Below are 17,371 nucleotides of genomic sequence, written 5' to 3'. Positions count from 1 at the left end.
TTTATTCTTCCAGCCGACTTCTGCCCTGCGCTGGCTGATCCCGTGGGTGGCTCTCAAGTCTGCAAGGACTGGGGCGCTGGCGGACAGTTCAAGGTGTGTGAAATTGCCTGCAATGCGGGTCTACGCTTCTCCGAGCAGGTGCCTGAGTTCTACACCTGCGGTGCCGAGGGCTTCTGGCGTCCCACGCGCGAACCCTCCATGCCACTGGTCTATCCATCCTGCTCGCCCTCGAAGCCCGCACAGCGTGTGTTCCGCATCAAGATGCTCTTCCCCTCGGATGTGCTGTGCAACAAGGCGGGACAGGCGGTGCTCCGGCAAAAGGTCACAAATTCTGTGAATGGACTAAACAGAGACTGGAACTTCTGCTCGTACGCCATTGAAGGAACGAGGTTTGTTTTTGGGATAAACTTTACAGCTTTGAACTGTGTTAAATCCTCATTTTTCCATAGGGAGTGCAAGGATATTCAGATCGATGTCAAGTGCGATCATTATCGTGGATCGCAGAACAATCGCGTGCGTCGCCAGGCCAAGGATGGTGGTGTCTATGTAATGGAAGCGGAACTGCCAGTTGTCAAGTGAGTAGAAAGTCCTAGAAAGTAGAGTAGAAAGTGCATAAATAGCATGTCGTGTACCTATGTGTTTTATGTATATGTTTTATGTATTGTTTGTATCCGTTAACCCCACACAAATTTACAGCGAGGATGATGACGATCTGGCATTGACGGGTCGCCAGGGACGCCAACAAACTGGCGGTGATACATACACCCTGGAAATAGCCTTCCCGGCTGTAAAGTATGTCCAACAATGCACTTAGCATTCCATTCGTTTTGCCGTTCATGCACCCCGATATCGATATACATATTTATCGATACATATCTGCCCAGCACCAATCCACCAATATCCAAACCAATCGCCATGCCAATACCACTTTCTAATGCTTTAGCTAACACCATAATTTACATGTCTATGCGTTCTAACCCCCAAGTTTAATGAATATCTATCTCAATTTATATTTAAAGGTAAGAGAAAAACTCTTGCTTGCAGAACGATGTCTGCAGGAAAAGCTTATCGATCCGACATATAACTGCGAACAAGCGATAGTTCTGTCTCTTATACTTTAACTAGCAACTGAGAGATGATCCTTAATTAACATTAATTTGATTGACAACTAAATGAAACATAGCTTATTATAACTAATTTTCCTACTCATTCTTTAGTGATCCTGTGGTGCATACATCGACGGGCGAACGCTCCAGTGTTAAGCAACTGCTGGAAAAGCTCATACTCGAGGATGATCAGTTTGCCGTGCAGGAGATTCTGCCCAACACAGTGCCCGATCCGGCCTCACTGGAGCTCGGCTCGGAGTATGCCTGCCCCGTGGGCCAGGTGGTGATGATACCCGACTGTGTGCCCTGTGCCATTGGCACCTTCTACGACAGTGCCAACAAGACATGCATTGCCTGTGCCCGCGGCACCTACCAGTCCGAGGCGGGACAGCAGCAGTGCAGCAAGTGTCCGGTGATTGCGGGACGTCCTGGTGTGACGGCCGGACCTGGCGCCCGATCGGCGGCCGACTGCAAGGAACGCTGCCCGGCTGGCAAGTACTTTGACGCGGACACGGGTCTGTGCCGCTCCTGCGGCCATGGATTCTATCAGTCGAGCGAGGGAGCCTTTGGCTGCGATCTGTGTGGCCTGGGACAGACCACACGCTCCACGGAGGCCACCTCACGCAAGGAGTGCCGCGACGAGTGCAGCTCTGGCCAGCAACTCGGAGCCGATGGTCGTTGCGAGCCCTGCCCGCGCGGAACCTACCGCCTGCAGGGCGTACAGCCCTCATGCGCCGCCTGTCCACTGGGACGCACAACGCCCAAGGTGGGTGCCAGCTCCGTGGAGGAGTGCACGCTGCCAGTTTGCTCGCCGGGAACCTATCTGAATGCCACCCTCAACATGTGCATAGAGTGCAGGAAGGGCTTCTACCAGTCCGAATCTCAGCAGATCGCCTGCATCCAGTGCCCGCCCAATCACAGCACCAAGATCACCGGCGCCACCTCCAAGAGTGAGTGCACCAATCCCTGCGAGCACATAGCCGAGGGCAAGCCACACTGCGATGCGAATGCCTACTGCATTATGGTGCCAGAGACCTCGGACTTCAAGTGCGAGTGCAAGCCCGGCTTCAATGGCACGGGCATGGCCTGCACGGACGTGTGCGATGGCTTCTGCGAGAACTCTGGCGCGTGTGTCAAGGATCTGAAGGGTACACCCTCCTGCAGGTGTGTTGGCTCCTTCACCGGACCCCATTGCGCCGAGCGTTCAGAGTTTGCGTACATTGCCGGCGGCATTGCCGGTGCAGTGATTTTCATCATCATTATTGTGCTGCTCATCTGGATGATTTGTGTGCGCTCAACCAAGCGCCGCGATCCCAAGAAGATGCTCACACCCGCAATTGACCAAACGGGCTCGCAGGTGAACTTCTACTACGGCGCCCACACACCCTATGCGGAGTCCATAGCGCCCTCGCACCACAGCACCTATGCGCACTACTACGACGACGAGGAGGATGGCTGGGAGATGCCCAATTTCTACAACGAAACGTACATGAAGGATGGTAAGCATTGAAAGATGTTTGATTTTGATTTATTTATCTAATTTACATTTGATTTTATAGGTCTGCATGGTGGCAAGATGAGCACATTGGCCAGGTCGAATGCCTCGCTGTATGGAACAAAAGAAGACTTATACGATCGACTGAAACGTCATGCCTACACGGGCAAGAAGGGTGTGTATAAGCTTGAGGCTTGGTGTAGTCTATATCCTTATTCATTGTTCTCTATTTATTATTGCAGAAAAGAGTGATAGTGATAGCGAAGTGCAGTAAACAATAAACAACGAACAAGGAAGACGCATATTTATGTAATTAAAAGCTGCTTTAATGTAAAATGTGGTCATACAAAAATACAACACTTAAATCAAGGGAATTTTCCAACACTGCCCATCCCGAAATACTCATTGGAGAAGAGCCCAGAGCCTTGCATTGAATCAACGTAATTGCTGGTGAACAAATCAACCACGAGTATCGTTTTCGCATCCAAATGTCAGCCACGGCAGCAATTACGTGGCTTAATGCCGGGCTTTAAGAGCGAGAGCTGCGCTCGAAACGAAACAAAGCAAAAAAGATAAATCTAAAATCTTGACTAAGTAAACTCCAATATGTGCTCTTTAGGTACGCAAACTAAATGAAATTAAGTCGAACTTATATGCATAATATAATAATAATAATAATTTAATAAAGAAATTATATTGTTTTAATGTTAAGTATTATTTACCTATACCACAACTCGAATCGAAATCATCTTTGCTTGACAGACAAGCCACCAAATTGCAATACATACTATAATATACTTTACTTATATATTATATGATGATACACTTAAACATAGATTTTCCAACCAATATTGATTGTGTGTCCAAACTTGTTGAACAAATTCCGCGAGTGTAAAGCTGTAACAAGCAAATCAAATATAGTCGTTATTTTGTAATTTAATAAAAACAAAAATCAATTTAATTATTATGTATTGTATTGTATGTATGACAATTAATTTTATAAATTCTCGTGTATAAAATAAAAAAACAACAACAAAACAAATTAAACTAAATTAAACCTGTGCAATTTATTTGTATTTTCTTACCATAAACCTACAATGACATCTCTTGAAATCAGCTTGATTGCTATTGGAATGATTCATGCATAAGAAGATATGAACAACGTGGAATCCTGAATTCTTCCAGTCCATTCTTCCATCCTAAAGAAAAAAAGCTTGCGTGTTTTGGGGCACTGTTGTGTAGATGAGGAAACCACTTACGAAAGAAGATGAGTCCAAACAAAACAAGTAGTACCAAGAATACTCCAGAAAAATCAGTTCCAGTTGATCCTATTCCATTTCAGTCGTTGCCCAGCTAAACAAATAGCATACACTTAGCCGGAGCTGTCCAGCACTGTCTCCTGTTTGTGTTCTTTGTGGGACACACATTCTTACATTCATACATACATATGTACAAATATTCAGCAGCCCATAGTTCTAATGAAGATCAGTGCTAACCAAAGCAAAACCCCTGAAAAAGTGTCCACACTCGATCGAGGATCGGCAGTGCCAGAAAGCGAAGGTGCCTAAAAAAAGGAAACGCTACGAAAGGGGGGCCAACGAAGCCGCACTTGGTCGTGTTCTATGTTTCTATTTTCCAAAGTACCTTAAACGAAGAAATGCTCTAAAAGAGCATATATTAACCATATATTAGTTATTAGTTTAGCTAAATTGTATACAAAAACGATATTTCTGAATTTATTAATCAGGCGGGAAAGGTGTGAAAAAACGGCATGTCCAATGTAGCACAATCTACATGTCAAATACACAGGGATGATGCTGACACAGAGACACCTACAGCTGATGTTAAAGGAATGTAAAACACAATGTAAGATACACAGCTGATCTGTTCGCGCTGCAACCTTTAAATATCTGAAAATGGTAATAATGAATATGAAAGAATCAAATGCATTTTTAACCCGTATTCAATTGTAGCGTCGCAGCCTGGCGCCGAGCCAACGGGTAGGACAACGACCCGACTCCCGGAATGATTTTACGCCACCACTGCTCAAGAAAAACAAACGCGCTTGCCAACAGCAGCTGGAACAGGATCGCATACGCCAGAGCGGCTTGCGGGGTGCCACCAACACATCGGACATACCACTGCCCATACGATTCACAGCCAATAGCGAGTATGAAAGGGCAATTGCCAAAGTGTTGGCCAGGAAATTCCAAGTGCCCATTGACAACTATGTGCCGGATTATGGCGGGAATCGTTGTCTTGGCGTGCGTCGCTGCATAGTGAGACGGCCGCTGCACGATCCGCTGGCCTGCAATGCCTTAGTTCTGTACCATGCACCCAACTACACGGAGAACGAACGGTTGTCGATGGATCCGACATCAGTTAAGGTACATGTTGTGGTGGATCCCCTGCTGAGCAATGTTTTGCGTCCCCATCAGCGCGAGGGCGTCCGCTTCATGTACGAGTGTGTGGAGGGAAAGCGAGGAAACTTCAATGGCTGCATAATGGCCGATGAAATGGGTCTGGGCAAGACCCTGCAGTGCGTGACGCTGGTGTGGACGCTGCTGAAGCAGAGCGCCGATTGCAAGCCCACGATCAACAAGTGCATAATTGTATCGCCCTCGTCGCTGGTTAAGAACTGGGAGAAGGAGTTCACCAAGTGGCTGCACGGCCGCATGCACTGCCTGGCCATGGAGGGTGGCTCCAAGGAGAACACCGTGCGAGCCCTCGAACAGTTCTCTATGAATGCCTCCACGCGGCTCGGAACGCCCGTGCTGCTCATCAGCTATGAGACCTTCAGAATCTACGCAGAAATCCTCTGCAAGTACGAGGTGGGCATGGTCATCTGCGATGAGGGACATCGGCTGAAGAACAGCGACAATCTCACCTACCAGGCCCTGATGGGCCTCAAGACAAAGCGACGCGTCCTGCTCTCTGGCACACCCATACAGAACGATCTCACGGAGTACTTCAGTTTGGTGAACTTTGTCAATCCGGAGATGCTCGGCACGGCAGCGGACTTCAAGCGCAGCTTTGAGAACTGCATTCTGCGTGGCCAGAACGCTGACTCCACGGACAAGGAACGAGAACGAGCCTTAGCGAAAACCCAGGAGCTGATCAAGCTGGTCGATCAGTGCATCATTCGGCGCACCAATCAAATACTCACCAAATATCTGCCCGTCAAGTTTGAGATGGTAATCTGTGCCACGCTGACGTCCATCCAGCTGCAGCTCTACACGAATTTTCTCAAATCAGATAAAGTTCGGCGTAGCTTGGCAGGTAGGTGGTTACCTCCAGTAGCTGTTTCCCTTTATTTCTCTGACTTTCCTTATAGATTGCAATGAGAAGGCTTCACTCACGGCTTTGGCAGACATCACAACCCTAAAGAAAATATGCAGCCATCCAGATTTGATCGCAGAAAAGATTGCAGCAGGGGAAAAGGGCTTTGAGAACTCGCAGAATATACTCCACAGCAACTGCAAGCATAAGTATGATTATCCCTGATGTAAATAGAGGTGCTAGCTAATGGCCTTCCATTTCCCATTCACAGAGGTGAAATCAACCCTGCGCTGAGTGGAAAGTTCATGCTGCTCGACTTTATGCTCGCCGCCATACGTGCAAGTGGCAACGATAAGGTCGTGCTCATTTCAAACTATACACAGACTCTAGATCTGTTTGAGCAACTGGCGCGCAAGCGCAGATATGGATTTGTGCGCCTAGACGGCACAATGTCCATAAAGAAACGCTCGAAAGTTGTGGACAGATTCAATGACCCGGAGTCTGACTGTTTCCTCTTCATGCTGAGCAGCAAGGCGGGCGGCTGTGGATTGAATTTGATAGGAGCCAATCGCCTGTTCATGTTCGATCCGGACTGGAATCCGGCAAACGATGAGCAGGCCATGGCCAGAGTGTGGCGTGATGGCCAAAAGAAACCCTGCTACATCTATCGACTTGTGGCGGTAAGTAGCTGAAATATTTAATTAAGGATTATAGATGGATGATAATTGATTATATTCCAGAGCGGTTCCATTGAGGAAAAGATTCTGCAGCGGCAGACCCACAAGAAATCCTTATCCAGCACAATCATCGACAACAACGAGTCGTCCGAGAAGCATTTCACGCGCGACGACCTCAAGGATTTGTTCAGCTTTGACCCAAACATTCTGTCCGACACGCACGACAAGTGAGTAGGAAACAAGACATGCCTGCTGCTTAATTTCAACATCCAAACCCCTTTTGCAGACTCAAATGCAAGCGCTGTGTTGGCAATGTACAAACTAAGTCGCCGCCGGAGGACACGGACTGCACCTCGCATTTGTCGCAGTGGTATCATTGCTCCAATAATCGTGGGCTGCCAGACGACATACTTGCCCAAGCCTGGACGGACAGTAAATGCGTTTCGTTTGTTTTTCATCATCGCTCTCAGTCGCAGGCAGTTGCAGCGGAAACACCAGTGGAGGTTGAGGCGAAACCAGAGAGCCAACGACGAAAGCGTTCAGCGACGCCGCTGAGCGATGACAGTGCTGATGAGGATTTTGTTGGTTTCTAGCGATTGTTTCACATTTATTTGTATCTCTCAATCTGCTGCTCCTCGTTCTTAACAATTAAAATTACAATAGTTTTAACATTAAAAAATGTGGAGCTGCCGCAAAAGTTAAAACGTGCTAGGGATAAACCTTCTGCCAGAACAATCAGTCAGGAAAATTTGTATTGTTCTTTTGTTTAAATACTGATTCTTGTACTTTGAACAACTGAATTTTGTTTATGGATGTGGCAGACTGTTTTCTGTATGCAACTATCCGCCAGCACGTTCTGACGCATTCAGCAAACATACAACATAGATTAAAGCAAAGTTTTAGATTAAAATCTTGTTATATAAAGACATATATAGTAGACTATATAATAATATAGATGTATGTATAAGTATTAAACCATTCGCAGTGCTAACACAGTCAATAGAACACGTTGTTTGTGTTCCAGGAGTGGCCAAGGAGCCGCCTACACATCAATGATTTTATGCTCCTGCTCCAGCTCCACCCAGACATTGCTCTTCTCAGGCGGTTTCTGCAGTGGCAATGGCACCTCTTGCAGCTCGGACAAATATTGTCCAATTGCTTGGTAGTATCTGTGAAACGAAAGCAATGAATTGAAGGATTTTGAATTGTTGCTGCCCGTCGCCATACCCATCCACTATCCAGGTGTCATTGTGCGAGCCTCCGGGGAACTCGAGCAGACGCTTCAGGTCACTGCCACATTTGGTATACAAGGCACGCATCATACGCGGTGGCACTAGGTTATCCGCAAGGCCCGATATAAACAGAAATGGAACCGAACACTTGCCAATCTTATTCAGAGAGTTATACTAAGGAAGAAACAAGAATTGAGAAGTCAATGACCATTTTGTAGGCAAGAAAACAGAACCTACCTTATTCTTATAGAGTAAATTTGGTATATACTTCACAGACGGATGCACCAGCTCCACAGCCATTTCGGGTATGCTGCTGAACGTGTTCTCCACAATGGCGCACATCAGCTTCTGGCCATAGATAGCATCGGCGGCCACATCGACAACGACGGCGCCGCCAAGTGAGCGCCCAAAGAGGATCAGTTGCGAGTGATCCAGATCGTGGCGTGTGTGGAGATAGTCAATGGCAGCACGTGCATCGGTGACCAGGCCGCGTTCCGTGGGTACGCCAGTGGACAGTCCATAGCCGCGATACTCTACCATCAGAATGTTACAATGAAGGTGATGATAAATGCCCCAAACATTTTGCATGCGATGTCCCATGTTACCCGCGTTGCCATGAAAGTAAAGCAATGTGGGAACGGACTTGCAGCGCTCCTCCGGTTGGCTTATCCAAAAGGCGTGCAACGTAACATCGTCGGGCGTGTTGATGCTGACTGTGATGTGCGGCAAGTTGTGCATCGTCGGAATGGGTATGTAAATGCGAGAATTGGTTGGCAAGTCCGGATGATACAGTAGCAAGTCTTGGGCATAGTAGAATATTACTGCAAGAGAAACAAAACTGTTGGTGGTTGACTATCTTTTAACATTACTTACTTGTATATTTGTGTACGCACACAGGAGAATGGAAGCAAAGAGCAAAAAAGTCATGTAACCGCCATAAAAGTAGTAGAAAATGAAGCATAACAAGAGCGCAGCGACTATTCCGACGCCCACGCCTCGCGACTTGGGCAGAGCTATGCCCACTTCTTTCATATTGCGTTTTTTGTCCAGCTACGCTACATGTCAAAAAGATAAAGAAATTAGTTGACTTTTTGTATGTGGCTAACTCCAGCCAGCTGACTGGCACCACTAGAGATGATGAATTTACTTATCGATACACGAGTATTGAATATAATTGTAAACTTCTTGTGAACGGCTTCACGATAGTTTTAAAATTAATTGATTTTGTTTTTAATTTTATTATATATTTTTCATAGCTATGTGCCATAGGTTATGCTATCTTTTTATTAAATTTACAAGGAGAATAGGAGAATAGTCTTTTAAACGGTCTGACAAAATATCATGATCAGAGTATGTAACAGGTGTCTCTGCAGAAATGCAGGGAAGTCACGACAGGAAAACAAAATCCTACTAAATAGAATGGCTTTTATGTAGTTTTTTGTTGTAAGTAATTATTAATTATAAATTGAACCGATATATTCTATGCGATATAGCAGGCAGCCTGAACATGCAAATGCAACTCTAAAATCGCAATTTCGCCAGCCCTTAAAACAAAATGGCGTATTTTTTATTGAAAGAAAGACGAAGACGACGTGATATTTTATGTGTTGAAAAAACTGCATTTAAAAACAAGTGGCTTGCTGCAAGGACCACACAAACATTTGCCCAGCTAAACGTATAAAAGTGTATTGCATGTATTTAATGAGCGCTGCACGGCAACTCTGTGTGCTACCACAAAAATATAATGAGCCAGGTAAGTAGGCCTTGAAAAAGTAGTGACAGTGAACGTCGGTGTGTGTTTGAAAAGTGGGAAATCGAAAATATGAATTTGGTACATTATTCTCAACAAGGCGGTTCAAGTCAGTGTAAATCCGGTCGTCTAGTGAGTATTAACTAAAAAAAAAGTGAGATTTTCAAAAAATATGCTCCGTGCTGTGGGTGTGGCTACACGCCTGGCCTGGGAGTCGGCCCCCGTAGGAGCCCCCTCGTTCCGAGACACCCTCACTTTGCTGTCGATTTGTGTGGCTGCAAGTTGGGCATTTGGAAAAAATTCACTTTTTAACCATTATACCGTTAATGTTTCACAATTTTGACGATGCCAAACCCTTCTTGAGGCTTTGACGTGGCAGTGAGAGTGGATTTTATGGGAATCCATTGGGTACCCATTTTCGCAAATTTTGTTTAAATTTGACCATTTCGGTTTGTTTTCATCGAATCCGGCTATCAAAATCCTTCAAAATGTCTGCATTTTATTGTTTTTCGCTGTAAATTGAAAATTTTCATCGATTACGTAATCACAATTTGTTGGGTGCAAAGTTTTTCCAACTGGATCTCTGGCCATATTCCTTGGGTTTTCACCCCGCCAAAAGGTAACCGGCGAATGAATTCCTCAAATTTCTTCCAAATTTCTTCAAAAAAATAGATTCGAATGTAATTTACTGGAATAAAATCCATTTTTCGGACATTTGGATGGTTTCTTTTGGGCAAGATCGTGCCCTGAGTACCAAAACCCGCTGATTTTGCAAGGATTTCCGCGTTTTTCCTACCAGGATTTATGTGTGCTTGGCACTGTCTCGTTTTCCTGGGCATAACCCACAAGAGATCTGCTTAAACCTCCAAGGAACCCTCACAGTTTGTTGTTATTTTGCTGTATTCCCCACAAATCGAACGCCTAAGCAGTTTGAAGATTTCTGGACAGGATTAGGTGCACTAAAACAAGTAGAATACCCCCTAACCGACCTGTGTTCACCCGGATTGGGCTAGCTACAGCCTATTTCTAGGTGGATAAACACAAATTCTGTACAACTTTCTGCATTTTAGATCAGTTTTTGCCATTACCAGCTTGGGGCCGAGTTCTGGAGAGGATTTGGGTGTGTGTCGAGCGCAAGTAAGGCAGTAAAGTGTAGCTGGAGAGTGGACTGTGGACTAGAAGTGCACTTTGGTGTGCTGCTTTCCAATCTCCAATAGTTTCAAGTACAAATTGCATAGAAACGAAGCTTCCCAGTGTAATTCTAGGCAGGATTAGCGGGTGCAGTTTGCGTGTCCTTGCTCAATTCATTACTTTTTGTTTACCCGAATGTATGTCGTGTCGTGTTGGTTGCTTTGCTAACTATTTTGTGTTATTTTCTTCCTGCTTGTTCCTTCAGGCACTCAATGAATCGGCGAATAGTATTGGCTCAGACGAACAAGATGAACCCCGTGATGAGGCAAACGGCACGGACAACAGTGACAGTGGCAGCGGCAGTGGCTCCTCCGGATCAGACTCAGATTCGGATAGTTCCTCGGGAAATTCCAGCGATGGACGAAGCTCTCCGGAGCCGGATGTCAATAAATCAACAAGCACATCGGTGGCGGGTTTTCCACCAACAGCAGCTGCAGCACAGGCGGACAGTAAGACAAATGGCTTCACAGACGATCAGGAGGAGAGTTCCAGTGGCGGCTCAAGTGGCAGCGACTCCGATTCGGAGCCGGAGGAAAACAGAGCACGCGGAGACCAGACAGCAACTGGAGGCAAGCTCAGCGCGAACACGAGCACGAGCACCAACAGCAGCAGCAGCAGCTCCACAAAGCCGCAGCAGCAGAACGAAGAGGAGGAGAACGACGATGACGATGACGATGAAGAGACTGAAACTGTACAGCAACAGCAGGAGCAGGAGCAAGCGGAGGCCTCTGCCGATGATGATGATGCCAGTGATAGTTCTGCCAATGCATCGCCCACATCCTCAAGCAGCAGCAGCGTAAGTCGGGGCCTGCACAATACACACAAACACACACACAGAATGTTCACTCTGTAGTTTCTTGAATATTTCTCTTGGCCTTAATCCGCACAGGAGGATGAGGAGGAGGACTATAGACCCAAGCGTACGCGCCAGGCGCGCAAGCCACCAACCGCCGCACCCGACAAATCGAAGCGAGCGCCGCCACCCAAGAAGAAAAAGAAAACGTACGAACTTTTGCTTTTGGATTGTGGATTCCTTTTGAGATACTTTGGTTTGTCCTTTCTAGCTGGGACTCGGACGAAAGCGATGAGAGCGACGACAGCGATGATGAGTCGTCCGCCCATAAGCGCAAGCCGACGCCAGCCACTACCTCGAGGAGTAAATCAGTGCCACAGCAGCAGCCACAGCGACGTCGTGTAAAGTCCTTCAGCTCTGAGGACAGCGACGATGATGATGCCAGCAAGCGGTACAACAAATTGCAGTTGCAGTTGCCTTTGACAGCATTTAATTTAATGTTTTCCCCTCTTTTGTGTGCAGCTGCGCCACGCGTCGCACAGGTGCCGCGGTTAGCTACAAGGAGGCGTCTGAAGACGAGGCCACCGACTCGGAGGATCTGCTGGAGTGCGAATACGATGAGACACAGGCGGCAGCATCCGCCGCAGCTGCCGTGGAGGATGAGAAATGTGAGACCATTGAGCGGATCCTGGCACAGCGCATGGGCAGAAGGGGCTGCACGGGTAACAAGACGACAATCTATGCCATCGAAGAACCCCAAGCGAAGGCAGAAGAGGTGGAAAAGGTGGCTGAGGCTGAGACGGAGGCCGATGAACAGGAGGAAGAGGAGCAATTCCTGATCAAATGGAAGGGCTGGTCGTATATCCACAACACATGGGAATCGGAGCGCACGCTGCGCGACATGAAGGCCAAGGGCATGAAAAAGTTGGACAACTTCATCAAGAAGGAACAGGAGCAGGCCTACTGGCGCCGCTACGCTGGCCCCGAGGACATTGACTACTTTGAGTGCCAGCTGGAGCTGCAGCACGAGCTGCTCAAGTCGTACAACAACGTGGACAGGATCATTGCGAAGGGCTCAAAGCCGGATGTCGGCACCGATGAGTTCCTTTGCAAATGGCAGTCGCTGCCGTATGCCGAGGCCACCTGGGAGGATGCGACGCTGGTGCTGCGCAAGTGGCAGCGCTGTGCCGAGCAGTTCCACGACAGGGAGTCCTCCAAGTGCACACCCTCGCGTCACTGCCGCGTCCTCAAGTATCGTCCGAAGTTCTCGCGCATCAAGAATCAGCCAGACTACCTGGTGGCGGGGCTGGTGCTCAGGGATTATCAAATGGACGGCCTCAACTGGCTGCTTCACTCGTGGGCCAAGGAGAACTCTGTCATTCTGGCCGACGAGATGGGCCTGGGCAAGACAATACAGACCATATGCTTCCTCTACTCCCTGTTCAAGGTTCACCACCTGTACGGGCCCTTCCTCTGTGTGGTGCCACTCAGCACGATGACTGCCTGGCAGCGGGAGTTCGATCTGTGGGCGCCGGACATGAATGTGGTCACCTATCTGGGCGACATCAAGTCGCGCGAGATGATCCAGCAGTACGAGTGGCAATTTGAGGGCTCCAAAAGACTGAAATTCAACTGCATCCTCACCACATACGAGATTGTGCTCAAGGACAAGCAGTTTCTGGGCACACTGCAGTGGGCAGCGCTGCTTGTGGACGAGGCGCATCGCCTCAAGAACGATGACTCGCTGCTGTACAAGTCGCTCAAGGAATTCGACACAAACCATCGACTGCTGATCACGGGCACACCGCTGCAGAACTCCCTCAAGGAGCTGTGGGCCCTGCTGCACTTCATCATGCCCGAGAAGTTCGACACGTGGGACAACTTTGAGCTGCAGCACGGCAATGCCGAGGACAAGGGTTACACGCGACTGCACCAGCAGCTGGAGCCGTACATCCTGCGGCGTGTGAAGAAGGATGTGGAGAAGTCACTGCCCGCCAAAGTGGAACAGATACTGAGGGTGGAGATGACCTCGTTGCAGAAGCAATACTACAAATGGATTCTCACCAAGAACTTTGATGCGTTGCGCAAGGGCAAGAAGGGCTCCACCTCCACCTTCCTGAACATAGTCATTGAGCTGAAGAAGTGCTGCAATCACGCGGCACTGATCCGGCCCTCGGAGTTTGAGCTGATGGGCCTGCAGCAGGATGAGGCACTGCAGACGCTGCTCAAGGGTTCGGGCAAGCTGGTGCTTTTGGACAAGCTGCTGTGTCGACTCAAGGAGACGGGTCATCGGGTGCTCATATTCTCACAAATGGTCCGCATGCTGGACGTACTGGCCGACTACCTGCAGAAGCGTCACTTTCCCTTTCAGCGCCTCGATGGCAGCATCAAGGGGGAGATGCGTCGCCAGGCACTAGATCACTTCAATGCCGAGGGCAGCCAAGACTTTTGCTTTCTCCTGTCCACCAGGGCCGGCGGTTTGGGCATCAATCTGGCCACGGCCGACACGGTCATCATTTTCGACTCTGACTGGAATCCACAGAACGATCTGCAGGCCCAGGCTCGGGCACATCGCATTGGCCAAAAGAATCAAGTGAATATCTATCGTCTGGTCACGGCCAGATCCGTCGAGGAGCAAATTGTGGAGCGCGCAAAGCAGAAGATGGTCCTGGATCATCTCGTCATCCAGCGGATGGACACCACGGGTCGCACCGTGCTGGATAAAAGTGGCAACGGTCACTCATCGAACTCCAATCCATTCAACAAGGATGATCTCTCAGCGATACTGAAGTTTGGCGCCGAGGAACTGTTCAAGGACGAGCCGGAGCACGACGAACACGAGCTGGTCTGCGACATTGATGAGATTCTGCGGAGAGCAGAGACCCGCAACGATGATCCGGATATGCCGGGCGACGATCTTCTGTCCGCGTTTAAGGTGGCCAGCATAGCGACCTTCGAGGAGGAGCCGAGCGAATCGAACAAACAAGATGCGGACGCTGGCGATGAGGCGGAGGACGACAGCAAGGACTGGGATGACATTATACCCGAGGGCTTTCGCAAGGTCATCGTGGATCAGGAGAAGGCCAAAGAAATGGAAGATCTCTATCTGCCGCCCAGAAGGAAAACGGCGGCGGCAAATCAAAACGAGTCAAAGCGCGGCGGCGGCAAAGGTGGACGTGGCAAGCAGGCGGACGACTCTGGCGACTCCGAGTACGAGATGGGCTCCGATGCCAGCGGTGATGAGGGTCGTCCCCGCAAGCGTGGACGTCCGACAATGAAGGAGAAGATCACCGGGTTCACCGATGCCGAGCTGCGTCGCTTCATACGCAGCTACAAGAAGTTCCCCGCCCCGCTGCACCGCCTGGAGGCGATTGCGTGCGATGCCGAGCTGCAGGAGAAGCCCCTGGCCGAGCTGAAGAGACTCGGCGAAATGCTGCACGATCGGTGCGTCCAGTTCCTGGAGGAGCACAAGGAGGAAGAGCTAAAGACTGTGCCGGACGACACGCCGGGGGCCAAGCAGCGGCGCGCACGTGCCACCTACTCCGTGAAGCTCGGGGGCGTCTCCTTCAATGCAAAAAAACTGCTGACCTCCGAGCAAGAGCTGCAGCCCCTCAACGAGATCATACCCAGTGCAGCGGCGGAGCGGCAGCAGTGGACGTTCAACATCAAGACGCGTGCGCCCGTCTTCGATGTGGAATGGGGCAACGAAGAGGACACCAAACTACTGTGCGGCATTTACCAGTATGGCATCGGATCGTGGGAGCAAATGAAGCTGGATCCCACGCTTAAGCTCACCGACAAGATTCTGCTGAACGACACGCGCAAACCGCAGGCCAAACAGCTGCAGACTCGGGCCGAGTACCTGCTTAAGATCATCAAAAAGAATGTGGAGCTGACGAAGAAGGGCGGACAGAAGCGCCAGCGTCGGCCCAGAGCTGCGCGAAACAACGCAGAATCGAAGGCAGGCAGCAACAACACAGCGTCTGGCGCGACGGCCGAGGGCAAAGCTCTGGCCGAGGCCGAGGAAACAGCCGACGGTGGTCGTGGGGCACTGGATAATAGTTCCAGCCACCTGGATCCCTCCTCCACAGCTTCCCCGCATCATACTGCTGGCTCAGAAGGCGCCGTCACTGCACAGAAGACTAAAAAGGCCAAGGCCAGATCGAAGAAGACGAGCGCCTCGGACAACAATGGCAACAAGCCGATGCACTTCACGGCCAATAATGAGCCGCGAGCCTTGGAGGTGTTAGGCGATTTAGATCCGAGCATTTTCAACGAATGCAAGGAGAAGATGCGTCCAGTCAAGAAGGCATTGAAAGCATTAGATCAGCCCGACTTGAGTCTGTCCGATCAGGATCAGATGCAACACACGAGGGATTGCCTGCTGCAGATCGGACGGCAGATCGATGTGTGTCTGCAGCCGTATGGCGATTCGGAGAAGAAGGAGTGGCGCAGCAATCTGTGGTACTTTGTGTCCAAGTTCACGGAGCTGGACGCCAAGCATCTGTTCAAGATCTACAAGCATGCGCTCAAGCAGCAGCATGGTCGGGAGTCGGGTGGCAAGTCGGGCAAGAGCAGAGCTGGCTCCAAGGAGGATTCGGTGAGTCCCAGCAAGAGCCGTCGCAACGGTCTTCCAGCGGATACAAAGGACAAAGACAGGGAGCGAGAGCGGGACAAGAGCGGTAAGAAGAAGCGGAAAGACAAGGACAAGGAGCGTGCAGGACAGTCGCGTTACTCGGATGGCGGAACGCCCTCTTCGGGTCGCTTTGCCAACGATTCGCCTCTGAAAAGAAAGCGAGACGAGAACGATGTTGATGGCAGCGGCGGTAGCGTGGCCATTGTTGGCGCCGGAATCAGCGACCAACTCAAGTCCATGTCCTTCAAGCGTCAGAACATGGAGCGTCACGAGGAGCGTAAGAAGCATCATCGCAGCAACGAATACTACGGCGGCAGTGGCGCTCCTCCGCCGGGCAGCTACGAAGGCAGCAGCAGCAATGCTCGCCGCGCGGGCCTTAACTCCCCGTCCACGCCGAACAGCCGCAGTGCTCGAGGTGGCGGTGGCTACGAGACACTGCCTGCTCCATCGGGCTACACGCCGGACCTGGAGCGTTGGCATGCCAGAGAACGGTAACAGACAAGACTCCCCCCACAGGCGGACACAGAATTGTTATAATTTAAATGTTTTCGCAGGTACAGCTTGGAGTATAAGCGCGATCGCTATGAAGTTGGTTATCCACGCAGCGGCGGACCTCCCGGCGGCTACCATCGGGATCATCGCGAGCGTGAACGCGACCGTCGTCCCGACAAGCGAAGGTATGTGACGTCACGCTATACTGATGAATACGTTTCACCTTTATACGTTTATCTTTTTAGATATCCTCCACACCTGCCGCCGCATGCCTACCCGAGCCACTATCTGCCAACGAACTATTACATGCCGAATGGGATTGTGCCAGGGATCGTACCTCCACCGCCAGGATACCGCAGCGATCCGCGTGGGTATCCCATGATGCCACGCGAATACCCAGCCGACTATCGACGCAGCGACTACGAGCGACGTACGCAGACGTGAGAAGCGCCAAAGCGTTATCAACTGTATATAGAACAAAAACTAAAAGTAGAATTATGCATCTGTGGACACAACAACACAAGTAACAAATCACATCAGAGGAGGAATGAAAGGAGGCCTGCATACAATACAGGTGGTAGCATAGCGTACTACGGATATGTAAAAGTAATCAATTTATCAGTTAAGTTTATATTGTAAACAAATAACCAATCAACCAACCAACCGACGTGAATCGCACAGTGCATCAGCCACAATTGTCATGCATGGGGAAGTATACCT

The 17,371-nt window shown here is 49.5% G+C and overlaps 4 protein-coding genes across 6 annotated transcripts in view; 3 read left to right on the top strand and 1 right to left on the bottom strand.

Annotated features, from left to right (window-relative positions):
• Window positions 1-2,876, top strand: part of LOC117902460 — a 32,013-nt gene extending 29,137 nt beyond the window's left edge. Inside the window, exons 8-13 of one of the 2 annotated variants that reach the window (XM_034813862.1) lie at window positions 14-389; window positions 450-575; window positions 697-792; window positions 1,218-2,605; window positions 2,666-2,776; window positions 2,844-2,876. In XM_034813862.1, the coding sequence (XP_034669753.1) occupies window positions 14-389; window positions 450-575; window positions 697-792; window positions 1,218-2,605; window positions 2,666-2,776; window positions 2,844-2,875 (2,129 nt within the window). In that variant the 3' untranslated portion in view covers window position 2,876. The remainder of the gene's footprint in view (window positions 1-13; window positions 390-449; window positions 576-696; window positions 793-1,217; window positions 2,606-2,665; window positions 2,777-2,843) is intronic. The other variant, XM_034813863.1, reaches the window with a different exon arrangement.
• A 1,577-nt stretch (window positions 2,877-4,453) lies between these two features.
• LOC117900942 (DNA repair and recombination protein RAD54-like) lies at window positions 4,454-7,191 on the top strand. Its single transcript, XM_034811509.1, has 6 exons — window positions 4,454-4,520; window positions 4,575-5,880; window positions 5,936-6,089; window positions 6,152-6,560; window positions 6,621-6,784; window positions 6,844-7,191. Exons 1-6 carry the CDS (start codon window positions 4,518-4,520, stop codon window positions 7,148-7,150), a joined length of 2,343 nt encoding a protein of 780 aa, XP_034667400.1. The 5' UTR covers window positions 4,454-4,517; the 3' UTR covers window positions 7,151-7,191.
• Window positions 7,192-7,337: 146 nt separating this feature from the next.
• LOC117900943 (protein ABHD13) lies at window positions 7,338-8,906 on the bottom strand. Of its 2 annotated transcripts, none has more exons than XM_034811512.1 (4): window positions 8,683-8,906; window positions 8,027-8,610; window positions 7,785-7,936; window positions 7,338-7,726 (listed from the first exon to the last, which is right to left on the bottom strand). In XM_034811512.1, exons 1-4 carry the CDS (start codon window positions 8,819-8,821, stop codon window positions 7,600-7,602), a joined length of 1,002 nt encoding a protein of 333 aa, XP_034667403.1. In that variant the 5' UTR covers window positions 8,822-8,906; the 3' UTR covers window positions 7,338-7,599. The 2 variants fall into 2 exon arrangements, with proteins under 2 accessions (XP_034667403.1, XP_034667402.1); XM_034811511.1 differs by having other exon boundaries at window positions 7,785-7,963; window positions 8,683-8,903.
• Window positions 8,907-9,348: 442 nt separating this feature from the next.
• Window positions 9,349-17,125, top strand: LOC117902686 (chromodomain-helicase-DNA-binding protein 1). Its single transcript, XM_034814222.1, has 7 exons — window positions 9,349-9,542; window positions 10,936-11,526; window positions 11,620-11,732; window positions 11,795-11,974; window positions 12,046-16,650; window positions 16,714-16,836; window positions 16,897-17,125. The coding sequence occupies exons 1-7, from the start codon at window positions 9,534-9,536 to the stop codon at window positions 17,093-17,095; spliced, it is 5,820 nt and encodes a 1,939-aa protein (XP_034670113.1). The 5' UTR covers window positions 9,349-9,533; the 3' UTR covers window positions 17,096-17,125.
• The last annotated feature ends 246 nt before the right edge of the window (window positions 17,126-17,371 follow it).

Source organism: Drosophila subobscura, chromosome U, assembly GCF_008121235.1.
Source record: "Drosophila subobscura isolate 14011-0131.10 chromosome U, UCBerk_Dsub_1.0, whole genome shotgun sequence".
In the NCBI taxonomy this organism is placed as follows: domain Eukaryota; kingdom Metazoa; phylum Arthropoda; class Insecta; order Diptera; family Drosophilidae; genus Drosophila; species Drosophila subobscura.
This window is presented reverse-complemented; position numbering and strand designations above follow the sequence as displayed.

Coding starts and splice junctions, on each gene's coding strand:
- LOC117900943 (XM_034811511.1), bottom strand. CDS start 8,821: ATGAAAGAAGTGGGCATAGCTCTGCCCAAGTCGCGAGGCGTGGGCGTC. Junction 7,964..8,026: donor ATTTACTCTATAAGAATAAG/GTAGGTTCTGTT, acceptor TTTCTTCCTTAG/TATAACTCTCTGAATAAGAT. Junction 7,727..7,784: donor GACACCTGGATAGTGGATGG/GTATGGCGACGG, acceptor TTCGTTTCACAG/ATACTACCAAGCAATTGGAC.
- LOC117900942 (XM_034811509.1), top strand. Junction 6,090..6,151: donor CACAGCAACTGCAAGCATAA/GTATGATTATCC, acceptor TCCCATTCACAG/AGGTGAAATCAACCCTGCGC. Junction 6,561..6,620: donor ACATCTATCGACTTGTGGCG/GTAAGTAGCTGA, acceptor ATTATATTCCAG/AGCGGTTCCATTGAGGAAAA.
- LOC117902686 (XM_034814222.1), top strand. Junction 11,527..11,619: donor CATCCTCAAGCAGCAGCAGC/GTAAGTCGGGGC, acceptor TAATCCGCACAG/GAGGATGAGGAGGAGGACTA. Junction 11,733..11,794: donor CCCAAGAAGAAAAAGAAAAC/GTACGAACTTTT, acceptor TGTCCTTTCTAG/CTGGGACTCGGACGAAAGCG.